The sequence below is a fragment of the Nicotiana tabacum genome, chromosome 12 (assembly GCF_000715075.1).
Source record: "Nicotiana tabacum cultivar K326 chromosome 12, ASM71507v2, whole genome shotgun sequence".
Classification (NCBI taxonomy): Eukaryota; Viridiplantae; Streptophyta; class Magnoliopsida; order Solanales; family Solanaceae; genus Nicotiana; species Nicotiana tabacum.
Genome location: NC_134091.1, coordinates 83,849,838 through 83,868,957, shown reverse-complemented (window position 1 = coordinate 83,868,957; position 19,120 = coordinate 83,849,838). Strand labels below are relative to the sequence as shown.

The window sequence follows — 19,120 nt, the reverse complement described above, 5'->3', positions numbered from 1 at the left end:
GGAGTAAATCTTGCAAAGTCCTCACTTGAGCTCTTGAGAAGATTCCTTGAAAATCTAATGATTGCATTGTGGATTGAGTTAGTTTTAGGGTGAAATTGATGGAATGAAACACCAAATTAGTGGGTATTACTCAATTTGATGGGAGGAGTGGGAGAAGTGAGCTACCAAAATGCCCTTTATAAAGGCTTCAGGCCTAGCTTGTCCATCCTTGTGCGTAGCGCAGACATGGATGAGCCCTCGTTCAACTTCGTGTGCTGGGGCATTACTTCATTGTTTGCTGAAATGGCTATGGGTCTTGGCTCGCTTAAACCCGCACGGCGCACGAATTCAAACGAGCCCCTCAGTTGCATCCTTTCTCTATTTCTTGTTTTCCATCTTACCCTCCTTCGATACCTTGCTATGATGTAGACCCCAACTCACTTCCAAACCTTCCTATAAGTATGAAACTATGATTAGACGATGTCACCCTCATCCGTGGATATCTGATACGCAAAATGAAAAGTGGAGATTTCGAGACGCGATTTAAGACCATAAACCCTTAGTAAAACTTTCCTTGTTCCGTTTGCCTTACTTTAGCAATTTGATCATAACTTCTTGTAGAAATATCCAAATGACAAATAGTTTAATCCATTTGAAAGCAGACTCGAAGGGCTATGCTTTAGCGACAAAATTCATGGAAAATATCTTTATATTATGGGAATAATAGTGTTAGGAATAATAGCAGCAACATGATGCTTTATATAGGCATAGAGTTGGGCCGAAAATTTTCTCAAATATTTGCTCCAAAACCTAAAATATATCGGTTAAGGAAAATAATCCCAACTGAACTTGATTTCCTTAAATACTTTCAACTTTACACGCCTTTTCTTCTATGCAAGTATTCCCATAAATAGAATCCTTGTTGAACACAACTTCTTCTGGCTAGTACAATACCTGTAGCTTGCGAAAAAAAAAACCTCTAAAGAATACTATTTGCACTAGGAATCGATTTGCAGCTAGCTCTTGATCAACTCATCGAGGAACCTGATTCTTTAACATCAGCTTGACAAGTCATCAACCTTGTTTATTGCACCGAAAATATCTTCAAAAGACCCGGTTCTTTAATCACTCTTTGTTAATCATCAAAATTAATTTTAGCTCAGCTCAATACTTACTAATCACTACCTTACCTTTCCTGTATAAGAAACCATTTCTCCATTCATACCCTGGCTTAGAGTCTGCATTTTCCTCCAATTTATTGATAGCTGGATATCATGTCATATTATAAGGATGAGTCTTTAATATTTTCCTCTAATTCATTGTGATAGTACTGGATATCGTCATTAGTACGAGTCTTTAACCTGCTGTAATAGTTGGGAGTGACCAGGAAATGAAAGTGCAATTTTGTGCTCAACCCTGCATCTTCTTTCCTTTTTTTATAGACAATGGCATAGTCATATCCCATCAACTTGGCTGCCCACTTCTACTGACTAGGAGAGGCTATCATTTGCTCCAAAATATGATTTAGACTTTGATGACCTGTTTGTAATAAAATGTATACCCATCAAATATGGTCACCACATCTGGATTGCAGTTACAATAGCAAACATCTCATTTTCATACAGTTACACAAACTAGTGCTTAGGCCCTGAGGCCTTACTGAGAAATGCTGAAGGTTGTCCCTTCCGCATTACAACTCCCACCTTTCAACTACATAGCACCCTCAAGAACCAGCAAAGCAGCCTTCTGTATTCATTGCTTCTTTGTATATTTGTTTTAGGACAATCATTTGTCGCTACAAACGCCTCATAGATGTGTATACAATAATTTGAACTATAAAAATAATTAGACTATAAGATTCTGTTTGGAACTCAAAAATAGGAAAAATGAAAAAGATATTTCTTAAGCATACTATTTAAAGAAGAAAAAAAAAAAGAAGGAACGTTCTCTTGCATTAGCTTTTCAATAGTATAAAATTGAAAATTATGGTTGAACCCGATCAAATACATGAACAAATACCAAAAGAACTATTTTTTTATTTACAAATTGGTAACGACATGAAAAGCATGTCCAAGGTGACAGCATATATCTTTTAGGGAGTACAACATCCTTCAAGATGTAGTTTCAGTCATATTTAACAGAAGATAAAAGCCATATTTATAGGAGAAGCCGTCTGAGACCAGATTGAAGTTGAGCAAGAGAAAACACAAGTCATTCAGAAGCAGTTCAAATTTTGAAATAGTTTAGAGGAACTGATCATCACACCTGAAGAGAAACTTTGAGTATACAGATATTTGTGCGTTGATGTCTAACTCTTTGTTGCAATTTGATTTTTATGCCTTGATTGTAACAGTACAAAGGCACACACCAGATGGCTTTATGTCACAAGTCTGCCACTGTGATTCTGAAGCTGCATTAGGATTATATAGCAGGGTGTTATAACCAGGATCGCCTTGTAGAGAAAACAGTAAAAGCTTCCCATCCAGTATGCCAAACTGGAATCGAATGCTTGAACTCCCTGTCACTGGAACTGGCTCCATCTTCCATGAATTGTCCTCCGGATTGAAAATGGATAGTTTCCGCTGGTTCTTCCATTCTATGCAGAAGAGCTTCTTTTCCAGAACAGCATGAGCGGTAACCATAACACAACCTCTTTTCATCTCGCCCCAAGTGTGACTCTTGGGATTATACACATCAACAGACCTTGAATTCCCAATTGTAAAACTTGATCGACCACCCATAATATAAAGCTTTCCCCCAAATCCACATGCAAAGCAGCCCCACCTTGGCCTGCGAAGACTCTCGATCACAGTCCATTTATCTTGATCTGGATCATAAACCTCAGCACAAGAAAGAGATTCGCCATCTATCCCAAAACCACCAACTGCATAAACCATTCCATTCACCTCAGCACAAGCAAAATCATAACGTGCCACGTTCATGCTAGCCATTTTGCTCCACCTGCCCAAGATATATAAAAGGAAAAAAAAGAAACATGAATCATTCAAAACATCAAAAGATAGTTCTCTTATACCTTTAGATTGCAAGCAGGAAATAATATAACTCAGTTCAAATCAGCAGATCAAATTGCGCGCACAGTCTTTATGCCAGGCTGTCATCCTACCAACAAATAAAGGAAAATTGTGGGAAGAGAAAAGAGAAGCTACTACTTCCAAAAGAGACCAGTCTAGTTGTGGTGTCAATTGACCTAGTAATTCCAAGTAAAGTTTACTTAGGCCAGGGATGCAAATAAACCAACAGATCCATAATGTAAATCAACAAAGTCTATTTTTCTATTTTTGTATTTTTTATTGTTAAATCCACAATGTCTATTTTCCTTTCAACAATTTCTGAGAAGGAGATGACAAGGGTTTCCACTATTTGAAGCACTCTTAAATCAGACGCCTGACCAAATTTTTAGTGATAATTACACTTGGATTGATAGTGTTTATATATTGGTGGTAAAGGCGAAGCTATCTCAAAAGCATTCCTGCACATGTCTACTAGGAAAATGGGCAGTTGAAAGTACACAAAAATAAGGAAAACTACATTACAGTAAGGCATAAGAACGAACATGCCTAAATCTTGTGATTGATAATGATGAAAACAAGAGAGAATCTAGAGAAGTTAGCAAAATATTTGGGATATCTTGGAAGTTGAGTGGCTAGTAAAGTAAAATCAGCGATAAATATTTATAAAAACGATAGCAAGGTAAACAACCCAAATCACAACCACTAACAACACATTTCTCATATGTAAACATGAAAAACAAAATTCAGAAATTTCTATCTAGGTTGGGTCAGCTAGATACTTTATTTTTGGGGAGGAAAACTAAATTATCTTATATGGAACCGCACCTCCAAGACCTCCTACTCATGCATTATCCCACCTTACAGTAGATGAAAATATGCGTCCAATTCGCCTCAAAAAGAGAAGGAAATAAAAACAGAAGCACATTCGCCTCAAAAAGAGAAGGAAATAAAAACAGAAGCACTGACAGACCTGTTCAAGTAAGAATCGTATTGATAAACGTCGGCTGAGACCGACCCAGATTCACCAATCATGGAATGACCACCAATAACAAGAAGTTTACCATTGAGAACTACAATTCCAAAAGCAGCCTTTATATGACCGGGCATCTGTGGGAGCTGATGGTGTTTGTTTCCTAAGCAGTCGAAAACCTCCCAGTAGCTTTCTCTTCCTTCTGCATTCACAGTCAGGACATAAAGCCATTCCTCAAGCAGACCAGCCAGCTTTCTAATGCTGATGAACTCTTTGCTTCGCAGAAATGACCTCCACCGCTTGCAGGCACCACCCATAGCAGGAAAATCGGATCGGGGAACAAGTGCAAGGCAATACTTTGCCACATCATCTGGCAGTCCAGGCAAGATGGGGCCATCAGACACATAATTATAAGTTAAAAGGGAATCAAAACCTAGACTATCTTGCTGGCTCAAATCTGTGGAACACATACTTGATGCAGTGACTCTCTTGTTTCCACTTACAACACCAGCAATTTTCTAAAACCACAATTTTTTGACAAAGTAACTGAATAAATTGACAATTGACTAAAGAAATTCATGATATCCTTCACTAATTGCAATCTTAGAAGACCAAGGGATAAAAGAAGTTGAAGAACTGATGACTTGTGCAGTAAAGGTCAATGATTTTCTATGCTTGGTCCAATCAGAGTCAAATTCCATGCCACTTCTTCGGGTTCTATGGTAAAACTTGTTAGACGGACAACCCTTGCTGCTAGCACTTTCTATTTTCCGCAAGTTTTCTGCTACCCCAAGCATTTCCCAAATACCTATTCAGAAAAGTAAAATGTTTTTAAGTACCTTTCAAAAGCAAAAGAAGACTAATGAATAGCTACTCAGTATAAAGACACAGATTTATTTTTAAAAAAATAAAAAAATTGAAGGAATACCTTCCAATGCCATAGAATTTAAAGGTCTCAACCTCCTGTTACTTCCATCCTGTACAAGGCTCCAAGCAAAGAATCACCTGCCCTAGATCATACAACGAGTCATATATAGTTACTTCATCTGCACTCTATGAAGAAGATATTCTCCCCAATAGCAAAACCAAAGCCTTTCAACATTAACAACAACAGAAAATTTGTGAACAAATGCTTCAAAACGCAAACAAACCAAAAATAAGAGAGCAATTAGTAGACAACTCGGCCACTGCCTCGCACATACTCCTCTCACATGAACAAAGCAAAAGTAAGGCATGCCAACAGGGTCAGATGTAGTATTGCAGTGACTGGTTTAATTGAACTCATAACTTTCGACGCGGAGTATAAATTTATCTTTAAAAATTCACTGAAATAGACATGAATCCATAATTTTAAAAATATAATGGGTTCAATGTTAAAACCATTAAAGTTGAATCTATATAGTTTAAATTCTGGATCCGCCTCTGCAGGTCGATAGAGATCAAAAGAGAAGTGTTAAGTTACCCTACCCACCATAGCACCAGCCAAAATCCCTGTACCAAAACCCCCCAACAACTCCCTTAAAAGTCAAAAAGGAGGGGGTGAGGATGCAAAATAAATATTAAAAAAAAAAAAGGAAACAAAATCGACAATTACATCCCAATTATCAATTTACAACACCTACATCGCTATTGCAAAGAGCTAATAGATTCTTTGATTAAAAAAATTTGTATGACAATCAGATCTTAAATTGCCCATACAGCCCATTAGAATTAGAAACTAACATCATAAATAATTACTGGTTAAGACGGCTGGTGGTTACCAGCTACATAATTTCACATATCACTCAGAAAATTCACCTATCTGAATTAAAACACATTTTAAAAGAAACGTCTCAATTATATTAAATTAATAACACCTTACACATACAGAAGTATTCAAGAAAAGCAAAATAATTAGCTTAGACAAAGATAAATCAATGGCTAAAAGGTAAAACCAGCTCCAGTAGCATCGATCCATTAGCCCTATTACAAAAGGCAAATCCTTTTTTGTTAACCAACATATACAGAAAGGAAATTTTCAATCAAGACAACCTCCTTCTTCAAGTGTATCAATATTAGCTATTCATGTAATTGAGTAATAAAAAAAAAAAAAAGCAAAAGAAACACAGCTCCTGAATTACCCAAGATTAAGTTGAATGTCTGAAACAAACACTGCGGCTATTTTCCGACCGCAGTGCAAAGGGAGATGTAGATTCGGATAAAACAATATGGAGAGAATTTATAGGAACGGGGAACAACATATATATATATATATATATATATATATATAAAGCGGTAGAGGTAAGTGAGATAGAAGATAAGAGTGACAGAGAAGGACACCGTCACTAGTGATTTGGAGGATTTTCAGCTCAGCCGAAAATTAAAGATGGAGACAAGACTCGTTCTTTATCTGTAACTCAACGACATTTGTTTTCTTCAACTTGCAGCCTCTACTCAAACGTGGATATTCTTTAATTTCAGGTCAAACGCCCGGTTTAGCTGGATTTGAACAGGTCCAAAATAGATTAATGTATGTAAGAGGAGATAGACTTAAAATCCAACTCGTTCCATCTAAAACTACTTCCCATTTGTTTGTTTCTCTTTTATTTATAGTGTTACTTAATCACCAATGGGAAAAAGGATATATGTGTGCACCAAATACTACACGGAGATATTAGGCAAGGAGATATAATGCCTCCTTACATATTTATTTTACTAGTGGAGATATGTTTTATTATATACTATTATATTATCTTTTCGATTTTTACTGTAACATTTTGTGAAATTTTCCTAGTTAGGATGACTTACAAATCTTTTAAATTCTTTGTTGTTGACATGTTGTTTGCAAGTATTAAAGTGAGATATAAAAATTATACTATTGTAAATAAAGGTGTAATGACAATATCAAATGGAACATTTGATATTTGCATCGCGGATTAGCTTTGCACACATCCAAGGCAAACCATCAAAGAGTAATATGTTGTAGAGCTTGAGCATTCACCTAAACCTATTTGATTTTCTGAATCAAAATTCAGCAAATACATAAAAAGAAGGGAGCAGAAAGATACATTTAGTTTTTAAATTAAGAGTACCATATATTCTACAAAATGATGTACTTCTTATCTTCAAAATCAGGGTATACCCCATTATGATATAATAAATCGAGTTATTATAAACGTTTATAGTTTAACAATTAATAATCAAATATTTTGACACTTGTTGTTTCCAAAAGATGTAGGAGTTCAAAATATGACCATCGAAACTTTTAATTATCTAGCTCCACCTGAATATTGATTCCTTAATCTTTTTAAAATAAAATTATTTTATAATAAATTAGATAAAAGATAATACGCATAACAATTTTCTCATAATATTTTCAAATAGGACTGAGGGAGTAAATAGGTACTATATGAATATATTGGGTGTTTAAATTACGTCTCACTTGCTAGTTCAAAAGACCAGAAAGTTACATATAAAATATCAAAATCTCTTTATTGTGTAAAGTTTTCTAAAAAAATCCGTACGACTTAATTTAAAACACACAATATCACACCATATAAAAATATCTTTGAACTAATTCAGCCCAAAAAAATACAAAAGTTTTTAGTTGTGCAAGCTAAGGGCAAATGATTTGTTGGAGAATCGTTTCACATTGTTAAATTTACTTAAATGTGTAAAGATAATAAAAAGTAGTATAAAGATCTAAATAAGGGGCAAAATAATCTCACATGAGTTGACATCTGAAAAGGTGCCGTATTTGTCTCGAGAGACCCACTTATTCAAGTGGGACCCAGATAGTAGTAGTGGTTTGAAGATCTCTGCAAATTGAGCGCGTGGAAGAAAATTTCAAGTGGGGCCTACTTTTCCTGCACATAGATATGTTTGGAACGACATAATTACCCTCTAACGGAGAGTAACCTGATTATTCGTGACTGGGGTTTTTGGTCAATTCACATTGACCGGAAGCTCCTCAACATTATCGCTTATTAATAGTAGTAAAATGAATGAAAATATTATCTATAATATCAGACAAGTTGCATTTATTTTTTGCGAACGACTTTACTTTAATAGTAGAGCAAATGAAAAATCTTGAGACCCTAAATTATTTTTGTAAACTTTTTGGTCAAAATATTATACTTTTCGGATTTCGAGAGTCAAATAATTTATTTTTACCATAACTTTTTATATACTTTTTAAATATTTTGAATTATTAATTATTATGATTTATAGTACTTGTTATGTTTTTTTTTAAATATATATAATTTTATTTAAAAATATTTAAAGATTCTATGTTCAAATTTATGGTCAAAGTAGAAAAGTTTAACTATTAAAATTCGAAAAATATCATCTTTTTTTGAGATGGAGGGAGTAGTAGATCAAAATAAAAAGTATTATTGCCAAAACATTACTCTATTAATTTAATAAATACCATCAAAATATAAAGACAATACATTCGCATCAAGAAAATAATCAATACTACAAAATATTATAACAATTGTAGTATTTTATCCCAAGTATTGTGACTATTAAAATCTCTATAGTTCTTTTTATTCTACGTTGCAAAAACTAAATTCAAGTGACTTTGAGAATTTATCTTGAATTTAATGGATTTGATCTTGATTGAATTTGAATTCAAGGGCTTAAATCTTGATCATGACTGGCAATTTTGAATTTGAATGTGGATTTAATTGTCACGATCCAAAATTCAACTCATCATGATGGTACCTAATCCAACCCGCTAGGTAAGCTAAATAATAATAAAATACAATATAGTGATAATGATAAGAGTAAAAAATGAAGTAACTGAATTTTTATACAACTCCCCAAGGACCGGTAGTATAAGTCATGAGCCACTAAGACTTAGATTTTACAAAAAAACTTAACTGAAATAATTACAACATTTGTTTGGATTTTACATGAACAGAATTGGAATCTAAAGTTACCAAGGACAAGTGATAGCCATATCTGGAACGCAGGTACCTCTTCAATGCCACCTCCTACCATATACAACAACAACAATTTCAAGATCTGCACGCAAGGTGCAGAAGTGTAGTATAAGTATAACCGACCCCATGTACTCAATAAGTATCCTAACTAACCTCGGTGAGGTAAAAGAAGCAAGAATTATAGATGATACTCACTAACACCAGTGCAGTTCATAATTTCAACAAGCATAAAATAAATATATGATCAAATCAAGAAATCTTAGGTAAAATTACTTTGATGCTCACAATTCTTTATTTTAAAGTATTCTGCTCAGTCAACAATCCAGCATATAAGGAAGATATGCAAGTAAATCAGGTAAATAGTCAAGGAAATTACACGTAAAGATGAAATGCAATAACCAAATATCAGTCCGTTTCGGCGCACAACCCGATCCAATAACAGTAACCAACTCTCCCAAAGCTTACATAAACAAGAAAACAGTCGATTTCTCACAATCCGCGGGTACACCATCAAGAGAGAAACATGAGAGGGTGACCCTAGGGGGATAGATCTTTATCCAGACGCAAGCACGGTCAATTCAACATGCTACCAGTCCGGCGTGGTCACAGGCTCAATATCATAATCTGCCCGGCGTGGTCACGGGCATATCATCACCATCTGCCCGGCGTGGTCACAGGCATATCATCACCATCCGCCCGACGTGGTCACATGCATATCTACACAATCTGCCCGGTGTGGTCACATGCATAACATCACAATTCGCCCGGCGTGTCCCCATGCATAACAACACAATTTGCCCGGCGTGATCACAGCCATAACAACAAAATCCACCGGCGTGGTCACAGGCATAACAATACAATTCGCCCGGCGTGGTCACAGGCATCCGGTCTAATCATATCACACATGAACAAATAAACAAGAATACATGTATGTGATGAATGAATAAAAACTCTCATGCTCCTGGACTGCTATAAATGACATACTAAAGTGTAGGCATGTGCAAAGTGTGCTATCATAACTCAAATCGGCAATTTCATCACAGTGTAGCATTTATCAAGTTTATTCAGGGATCAAACCTCTATGTAGCCTCAAACATGGCTCAAAATAGTTCACACAATGTTACAAATATGAGAAACATCATAGCTTAAAGCTTAACAGTTAATTCTAGGTTTATCATAGCCTAAGCATAACCCGAGCATGGATAAATACCCTCGGTGTTAGCACATGGCTCAAACCCCACATATGTGCGCATCCATAGCACGTAGCTATCACAAATAAATGAGGCAACCAGTGCCTTAACCAAGTTTAGTTAAGATACATACCTCAAACAAGCCAAAACAATACCAAGCAAGCCAAACAATACTTTAGAAATGCCATCCCGCGCGTATCAACCTCTGAGCGGTTCGAAACTAGCTAAATGCAACTCAAAAATATCAAATAATGCCTAAGTAAATAATCCCAAAATGATAAAGGTCGAATCTTTATTTGTTTACTCAAAGTCAACCAAAAAAGCCAAACTCGGGCTCGCACCTCAGAACCCGATAAAACTCATAAAATCTGACAACCCATTTAATTATGAGTCCAACCGTACTAATTTCACTCAAATCTGACTCTGAATCGATGTTCAAAACTCAAAAATATACTTTAGGAAAGTATAGACAAACCCCTCCAATTTCTCTTTAAAATTCATAATCCAAATGCCAAAATCGAAGATAGATTCATGAAATATAACCAAAATTGAGTAGAAAACACTTGTCCCAATCCATGTAGTGAAAATCGCCCAAATCCGAGCTCCCCAACTCAAAATGTTAATAAAATAACCAAGCCCTCGATAATATAGCTTCTGCCTAGGCACCTTCGCATCTACGATAATATTAGCCGCTTTTGCGGCATCGCTTCTGCTATACAAGCTCCTCTTCTGTGGACTCCACTAACCAGCCGAACTCTCGCACCTGCGGACACTGTTTCGCTTCTGCGCAATCACAGGTGTGAGGCTAAGGCCCGCTTCTGCGCAAACTCCCAACCAAGTTGCCATCCGCTTTTGCGATCAAATTCCCGCTCCTACGGACGCGCAGATGCGCTCAGCTTTCCGCTTCTGCGGTCTTCCCTCATCCAGCCTTGCTTCGATTCTGCGCCCATATGACCGCATCTACGGCCACCGCACCTGCGCCCATTACCCCACAGGTGCGACCACATCAAATCCCGCAAAGACCAGCCATCACACACGAATGAAAAATGATCCGAAACACATTTGCATCTCACCGGAGCCCCTCGGGACCCCTTCCGAACATACCAACAAGTCTCAAAACATAAAATGGATCTACTCGAGGCCTCAAATAACACATAACAACATCAAAACCAAAAATTGTATCTCGAATCAAACAAAATGAACTTTTGAACTTTTAACTTCCACAACTCATGTCGAACCATATCAAATCAACTCGGAATGACCTCAAATTTTGTACACAAGTCCCAAATGACATAAAGAAGCTATTCCAATTCCTGGAACTACAATTTGAACCTGATAACATCGAAGTCAACTGTCACGACCCAAACCGATGGGCCGCGACGGGCACCCGGTGCCTTACCTAACCGAGTACCAATGTAACATATCTTTCTTATAATATCATCATGGGTAAATGGGCTAGAAAGGTCGTCATGATATAACCAGAATAAAACATAAGGGAATACTCGACATAGGATGATCCAACATGGAATACAAACTTATACATGTGACATATGGGCCTATAAGGCCGACATGATCATTTGTACACTCACAACATAGGCCGACAAGGCCATACAAGTATCCATATACATGACATATGTCTACAAGCCTCTAAGAGTACATACACATCATAAAGGTCAGGACAGGGCCCCGCCATACCAATCAATACATGTCCAAATCATACTGACCAAATAGGCAACTTCGGAGCAAGTGGAGTGCACCAACACCTTCCGCTGAGCTGATAGCCTACTAGGAGGAATGTCAACCTGTCTATCGGGACCTACGGGCATGAAACTCAGCGTCCCCGGGCAAAAGGGATGTCAGTACAAATAAAGTACCGTGTATGTAAGGCATGAAAGCAATATATAAAAGACATGAAAGAATCATAGAGTAAAGAACTCAACCTGTAAGTCTGAATAGCTCTGTGAATCATGAAACATTTATAATGTCATGCATATGCGTATAAATATCACATCATGCATAGGTATATGCGTACATAACATCATCAAGCCTCTGAGGGCATCCCATCATATCATCTCGGCCTCTATGGGCGAAATCATCAATGTAGACCATCTGATCAGGTAAAGGTGCGTATATAATGCCATAAACTTTCCCCATATCCCATATACATATAATATACACATATATAATGACATCTGGTCATGGGTCAATGTACATGTATAAATGAATGCAATGCATAATGAAGTAAGTCAATAAGATCTCTCGGGATGTCATGAGATCAATATGCCTTCGGTTAATATCATGATATAAACTTTAGCAACTTACGTATTTTCTAAGACCCATGAATAGACGATAGAATAATACGAAACATGGAGAATCAAGAACATAGGTACCCCTAGTACTTCTAAAAATAGAATTATTTGTTAAAGTTGCGTGCTTGCTCGTTTCGTTGCATCATATGGATCATGCCAAAAGGAAAGAAGGTATAGCATTAACATACCTTAGCTCCATTGAGTCCTTAATACCTTCTAAGCAATTCTTCAAACAACTCAACTCAATCTACCATAGCATAAGGAGATTCAAAATCAGTGTGCCGAGTAAAGGCTAACTCCGCAACTTAAATTAGTAACTCATTTATGTAAATTTGGGCAGCATCTCCCATGTAACAAGAGCCTCTTCCAATACCATATACCAACAATAATGACCAGAGCAATCCAGTAATACATAATTATCAATAACAAGACACCATATAACAACAACAAGTCACAACTACTTCACGACGAGCGGCAAGCTCCGATTGAAACCTTTATACCCCATATCACCCCTTATAGACTTCTTAATTTAGATTAACAGTATCATTAACATGATAATAAATTCATTCATCAATGATTCCAGCCTTATACTATATATTTATAACAAGGAAAATAATCCACAACTCCAACTATCCTCAATTAGCAACTTTATTCACTAGTTCATGTCTAGCCCATCTATTTAACTTAATCAACATCAAGATAACCTTAAGCACATGCAAGAACATAATATAATTACCTCCTACAGTGGATTCAAGTCGAAATCCATGTTATATTTAGCTTACAATAGCCCAACATACCCCAATCACTTCATTCCCAAAACGATAACTATAGTAGTGTCAAACACCCCGAAAATATTATAAAGAACGACTAATTCACCATTTGTCTATTATGTGGTGTTTATTTACACAATTACTCCTCCAAAACTCCATTAAATAGTAGAAAAATAGACATCCCAAAAACAACACGAAACAACCCACAAAATAGTCCACTACAAGTCGAATAACTCGAACTCACGTCTTTCGATCACCGTTCCGTGAGTTCTAACTATTAGAAAATAAATTTATCAACCTTCCTTGATATTTAAAATCTTAAATACAGAAATTAAGCATTTTCTTAACTATTAAATACGTTCCAAAACTCAAACTATAAAGAAAAAGAGAGGCGATATAACGATACTTACGTCGTAGGGATCGTTCTAATGTTATCACTTCTTGATTTCATACCTGTGATGTTAATCTTCTTTGAAACCCTTATAGAGAGCTTAAGGGTAATTTTATGGGTATTATTTGGTCGTGGTATCTCGAAAAATGAAGAAAGAGATGACATAAGGGATATAAATATCCAATTTGTTGAAAAGTCAAAAAGGTGCTACTTGGCACCCTAGCATTGGCCCTTCTTCCAATGCTTATATCTTTTTATTCGGATATCGTATGAATGAACAGTTAAAAGAGTTGGAAACTACATTCCAAAACCTTAAATTTGGTATATAATATGTCCCATAAAGACCTCATATAACACACGAAAGGTATTGCTCAAAAATCTTTAGTGACACACCTACTAGTCACCTATGCAGTATGCGCAGTCTCGCAAAACTGCAAATATCTCTCAGCTCCGATGTCGTAACGACAAACGGTTTAATGCGTTAGAAACTAGACTCATAGATATTCAATTTTATATGTAGATTATCCCGTAATTCCTAGTATATTAGGAGAAAAGCTCTGCTACATTTGACCTAATATTCAGCACATTATGAATGTAACTTGTGATCACCTTTGCTAACTTTTGTTCCAAAACTCGCTTGACTTCAAAATGTAACACACGACTATCATACGACTAAAATAACTCATAAAATAACCTCATTATCATGTTAAGAACCCTAGTATCACCTCAAAAGTACATGTTATAATATTCCCAACTTGTCGACATTCGACGAAACTTATTTTCTTCAATTTGCTTAGCTCCTAAGCCTTTTAACCCTCTTGGTAGTTGTTATCCATGATCTTAAATATTTGTAAACTCCAAGGTAACATGATTAACTTACTTTATGTACTTTCAAAGACGATCTCATTTCTGAGCTTACATCAATTGACTTATGATGTACTCTCACGTACGAAAATATGGGGTATAACATCTGGATACTTGTATGTCCTTGTCGGCCTATGTTTTTAGTGTACAAATGATCATGTCGGTCTTATAGGCCCGTATGTCACATGTATAAGTTTGTATTCCATGTTGGGTCATCCTATGTTGAGTATTCCCTTATGTTTTATTCTGGTTATATCATGACAACCTTTCTGGCCTATTTACCCATGATGGTATGATAAGAAAGATACGTTACGTTGGTGCTCAGTTAGGTAAAGCACCGGGTGCCCATCGCGGCCCATCGGTTTGGGTCATGACAAAAGTGGTATCAGTGCAGTTCTGTCCTAGAGAGCCTACAAGCCGTGTCTAGTAGAGTCTTGTTTATGAGCGTGTTATGCACCACACTAATAAGCAGGAGGCTACAGGGCATTTAGGACTGTCACTCTTTCTTCTTACTCTAGATCGTGTGGTAGAGCTCAGTTGTAAGAATTCAAACTCCTAAAATCTATTTTATTTGTAATACAATGATATATACATCCAGAAAGACAATTGGTAAGAGGTTGAATATGGTTGTGGAAGAGTTGAGTAAGAGAAACTCGATTTTGCATCATGCTTATGATGAGTAAATATAAGGTCTTTAGCAGATCATGCGTGTACTAAGATGTGTAAGCTTCTTGATAAGGAACCCTAAGGCATGAATATCTATCCACCCCTATAGTAAAAAGCAACGAGAGAAGAGAGAAGGTAGATACAAGTTTCAACAAGTAAAAGAAGCAAGGTGAAGAAGGATATGAGGTATTCAGTTAGTGAAGATTATCAGCATTTACAATTCAGGTAGAGAAATATAAGCATTCTGAGTTACTTTCAACAGTAACATAGTATATACACTTGACAACACCCATATCAGTTATGCCTTACGGGGGCTAACAGATATAGTTTAAGAGAAGGATGGGATATCAGGATCCAGCTGGGGTTAGAGTAACCCAAAATTGTGGATGGATTGTTATCATTAGCTCATATTTCTGGAGGATATTGAAAACATGGTAATAGTTCTCCTTGTGAAACACCCGGATGGTGCACTCTAGAGTAGTACAGTTATATATGAATACTAGAATGTTAAGAAATTTCAGAAGATAGACAGTGGAATCCTAGAAGGGATAAACATTTACCTTAGTATGACTCCCGTCTCTAGAAAAAAAGGGAGAGAATGCTAGGCGTCCCGAAGAGCCAGTGAGATGAAGCAGGGGGAGCTGTAAGTGAAAGAATGTTTTGTTGAAGTTTTCAGAATAAAGTGAGAGACAGAAATATTAGCAGGAGAATAAGAAGAGAGTAAATGAAGTCTTATGAGTAGATGTGATAAATGGATAATAACGGTAAATCAAAATATGAAAGGATTACAAATTCTATAGTCAAGTGAAGGAAAAGACAAGAGGTGACAAGCCTTGAGACAATAAAATTGTATAATCCATAAAGTCATGTCCCCATTTCGAGAAATGAGTTGGTGACTCGTACGTGATTACCAGAAGGAAAAGTTAGAACCCCGGAGTAATAGAAATTAGTATGGGCTAGTGAATAAGATAAACTGAACATGAATTCGGGACCGAAGGATTTGATAATAGTCGACATCGTGAGAATTTTAGAGATCGTGTTCCGGCAATAATATAATGGACAACAGAAGAATAACTTCTAAAGGTCATTCAGGAAGACGCTTCCCTAAAGCAAGCAATGTGAGCAGAGTTAAGCTTAAGGGACTAAGTGTTCCAGTTACACTAGGTGTCACCCTCGTGCGTAAAACAAATTCAGTTATCCTTGATATAGAAGGGTTACCGCAAGATGAGTAAGATGTCAGTGAAGATGTGAAAAGAAGCCAAAGATGATGATGCAAAAGGAATGAGATTGCATTTATTCAGATCCCACGGATATGTTACGACTCCAGAACATTATGCAAGAACGACACCGGGGAGAGGAATAAGGGTTCCCGCCCGGGATGTTATTGATAAATAAGTGCGAATAAACACTTGATACATAAGGAGTCAATGTGAATGGTAAGTTCAAACAAAGGACATATCCCAAGGGAGATTATGCGGAATATAGATATGAGAATAGACCAGCGAGTAGTTAGTAGTTGATTCACAAAGAGTCTAGTTATGGCTAAACAAGAGGATACAGACAAAGCAGATTGTGCTATATAAACGTAGTAAACCCCAACCTATGGGAATTTAGTCTCGCAGATATGACATCGTAATCCTTCAGAAACATTCAGATAGGAGTTGGGGTAATTATAGGTACCGTATAAGTGTTATGGAAATAAAAGAGAGTGCCACTGAGAAGACAGTCAAAAGTTTCAGTTCAGAAGCAACCCTACAAGCACAAGTGCGCATAGGTAAGTAATTAAGGATAATTATAGGCGAGTAAGAACATCACAAATTCTTTCGGGTATACGATGTAATAAGCTCGCAGCTTTACAGGAGTCAAAGGGCCTCCCTTAAGTACTACAAAGAAAGACTAGCTGAGAAAATAAGGAAGAAGGCTTCAACTTAAGAATAATGACATAAAGAAGAAATGGTCTTGAAACAACAGTCTCACTACAACATTGTATGTACTCCATAAGAAAGTGACACCTATCGTGGCTAATGAACGGGAAGAAGAAAAAAATCAAAAGGTGATCTTTGAGATCATATGAGTTACAGGAAATTCCAGTATTCTTGGGCAATGAGATATGCCATGTATTCATGCAACAAGTGGCAGAATGACCAGGAAAAATAATTGCTTATATTTAAAGGAAACTGAAAAGGCACGGAAGGAAATCTATGGTGCTAGCAAGTTAAAGGAAGGTTGCGAGTAGTATGAATAGATATGTGTAGGTCGCAAGCTAAAGTATCATAGAACGACAAGGGTTTAGGTAGATAGGAGTAAGGATAAGTGAAGATGAGTGAGAAGGTGACAAGAATAGGTAAGGCCTCGGGATTAAGCCCATCAAAATAAGAGAGCTGATGGTTACCGTAAGTTATAGAAAGCTCAGTATAGCTTGAATTGACTCGGAGAAGTCTAAGACTAGGAGCAATTAGAAGAGATAAAATGTTGTCCTGGTAGTAGAATAAGGGTGTAATTGTGATATATAAGAGGATGATGTTTAGGCCTTTGATTGAGTAATGACTTTGAGAAAAAAGGATTTCATTAATTGCACTGGATTAGAACCCATATGATGAATCACGTTGGGATGCTATGAAATACGATTATTGAAGCATAGTATTGTCCCTAGGTAGATCAGGCAAATCACTTCAAATGTTCCCCGATGAGACGTGAGCCCTAGTGATAAGGTATTACGTAAGAGGTTTCAAGTTATCAGTGGTAGATTATAGATCAATATTAAGGTGAATCGACAATAGAGAGGTAGAGGTTCCAAAGTATGGGATGAGATTAGGCCGTCATTATTAAGATAAACGGTAATTAGTAAGCATTAAAGGTCTTAGATTTATACATATACGATAAGCAGCGAGAGAGTAACCTTGAGTTGGGTAGCAGACCTCGGTAACAATAAACTAAAGTAAGAGTTATGGTATAGTATGGAGGAATAAGGAGAGTAGAGTCACATAGGAACTTACAAGGTTAGTGTCGTACATGCTACATGATAGAAGGTAGCAACAGTTACAAGATTGAAAAGATTCTGACCACAAGTCGTGGTGTGAGGAAGAGGCCTAAGAGGGGAATGCCATGGCCTTTGAATTTATTCACAGAACTGGCAAGGACAATATTAAATTATTCATAAAAGCTATAGGTTGTGAGATTGATAGGCGCATTAGTCAACATTCGAGGACGAATGTTCCAAAGGGGGAATGATGTTACACCCCATATTTTTGTACATGAGAGTACATCATAAATCAATTGATGTAAGCTCAGAAATGAGATCGTCTTTGAAAGTACATAAAGTAAGTTAATCATGTTACCTTGGAGGTTACAAATTTTTAAGATTATGGATAACAACTATCAAGAGGGTTGAAAGGCTTAGGAGCTAAGCAAATTGAAGAAAATAAGTTTCGTCGAATGTCGACAAGTTGGGAATGTTATAACATGTACTTTTGGGGTGATACTAGGGTTCTTAATATGATAAGGAGGTTATGTTATGAGTTATTTTAGTCGTATGATAGTTGTGTGTTACATTTTGAAGTCAAGTGAGTTTTGGAACAAAAGTTGGCAAAGGTCATCACAAGTTACATTCATAATGTGCTAAATATTAGGTCAAATGTAGCAGAGCTTTTCTCCTAATATACTAGGAATTATAGGATGATACATATATCAAATTAAAGATCTACGAGTCTAGTTTCTAACTCATTAAACCGTTCATTGATACGACATCGGAGCAAAGAGATATTTGCAGTTTTGCGAGACTACGCAGACTGCATAGGTGACAAGTAGGTGGGTAACTAAAGCTTTTTGAGCAATACCTTTTGTGTGTTATATGAGGTATTTTTGGAAATTATTATATACCAAATTTAAGGTATTGGAATTTAATTTCCAACGCTTTTAACCATTTGTTCATACGATATCCGGATAAAAATATATAAGCATTGGAAGAAAGGCTAATGCTAGGGTGCCAAGTAGCATCTTTTTGACTTTTCAACAAATTGGATAT

At 36.5% G+C, this 19,120-nt stretch overlaps 1 protein-coding gene across 10 annotated transcripts; it reads right to left on the bottom strand.

Moving 5' to 3' along the window:
* Nucleotides 1-813: 813 nt before the first annotated feature.
* LOC107819211 (F-box/kelch-repeat protein At1g67480) lies at nucleotides 814-6,633 on the bottom strand. Of its 10 annotated transcripts, XR_001655663.2 has the most exons (6): nucleotides 4,910-6,085; nucleotides 3,982-4,789; nucleotides 2,245-2,940; nucleotides 1,341-1,518; nucleotides 1,170-1,244; nucleotides 814-1,081 (listed from the first exon to the last, which is right to left on the bottom strand). XR_001655663.2 is itself a non-coding variant. In XM_075226667.1 (4 exons), exons 3-4 carry the CDS (start codon nucleotides 4,449-4,451, stop codon nucleotides 2,313-2,315), a joined length of 1,098 nt encoding a protein of 365 aa, XP_075082768.1. In that variant the 5' UTR covers nucleotides 4,452-4,789; nucleotides 4,910-4,991; nucleotides 6,102-6,633; the 3' UTR covers nucleotides 1,929-2,312. The 10 variants fall into 10 exon arrangements, 4 of the variants coding, with proteins under 4 accessions (XP_075082768.1, XP_075082769.1, XP_075082767.1 ...); XR_012697384.1 differs by adding an exon at nucleotides 6,102-6,633 and having other exon boundaries at nucleotides 814-1,518; nucleotides 4,910-4,991; XR_012697385.1 differs by adding an exon at nucleotides 6,102-6,539 and having other exon boundaries at nucleotides 814-1,518; nucleotides 4,910-4,986.
* Nucleotides 6,634-19,120: the final 12,487 nt, after the last annotated feature.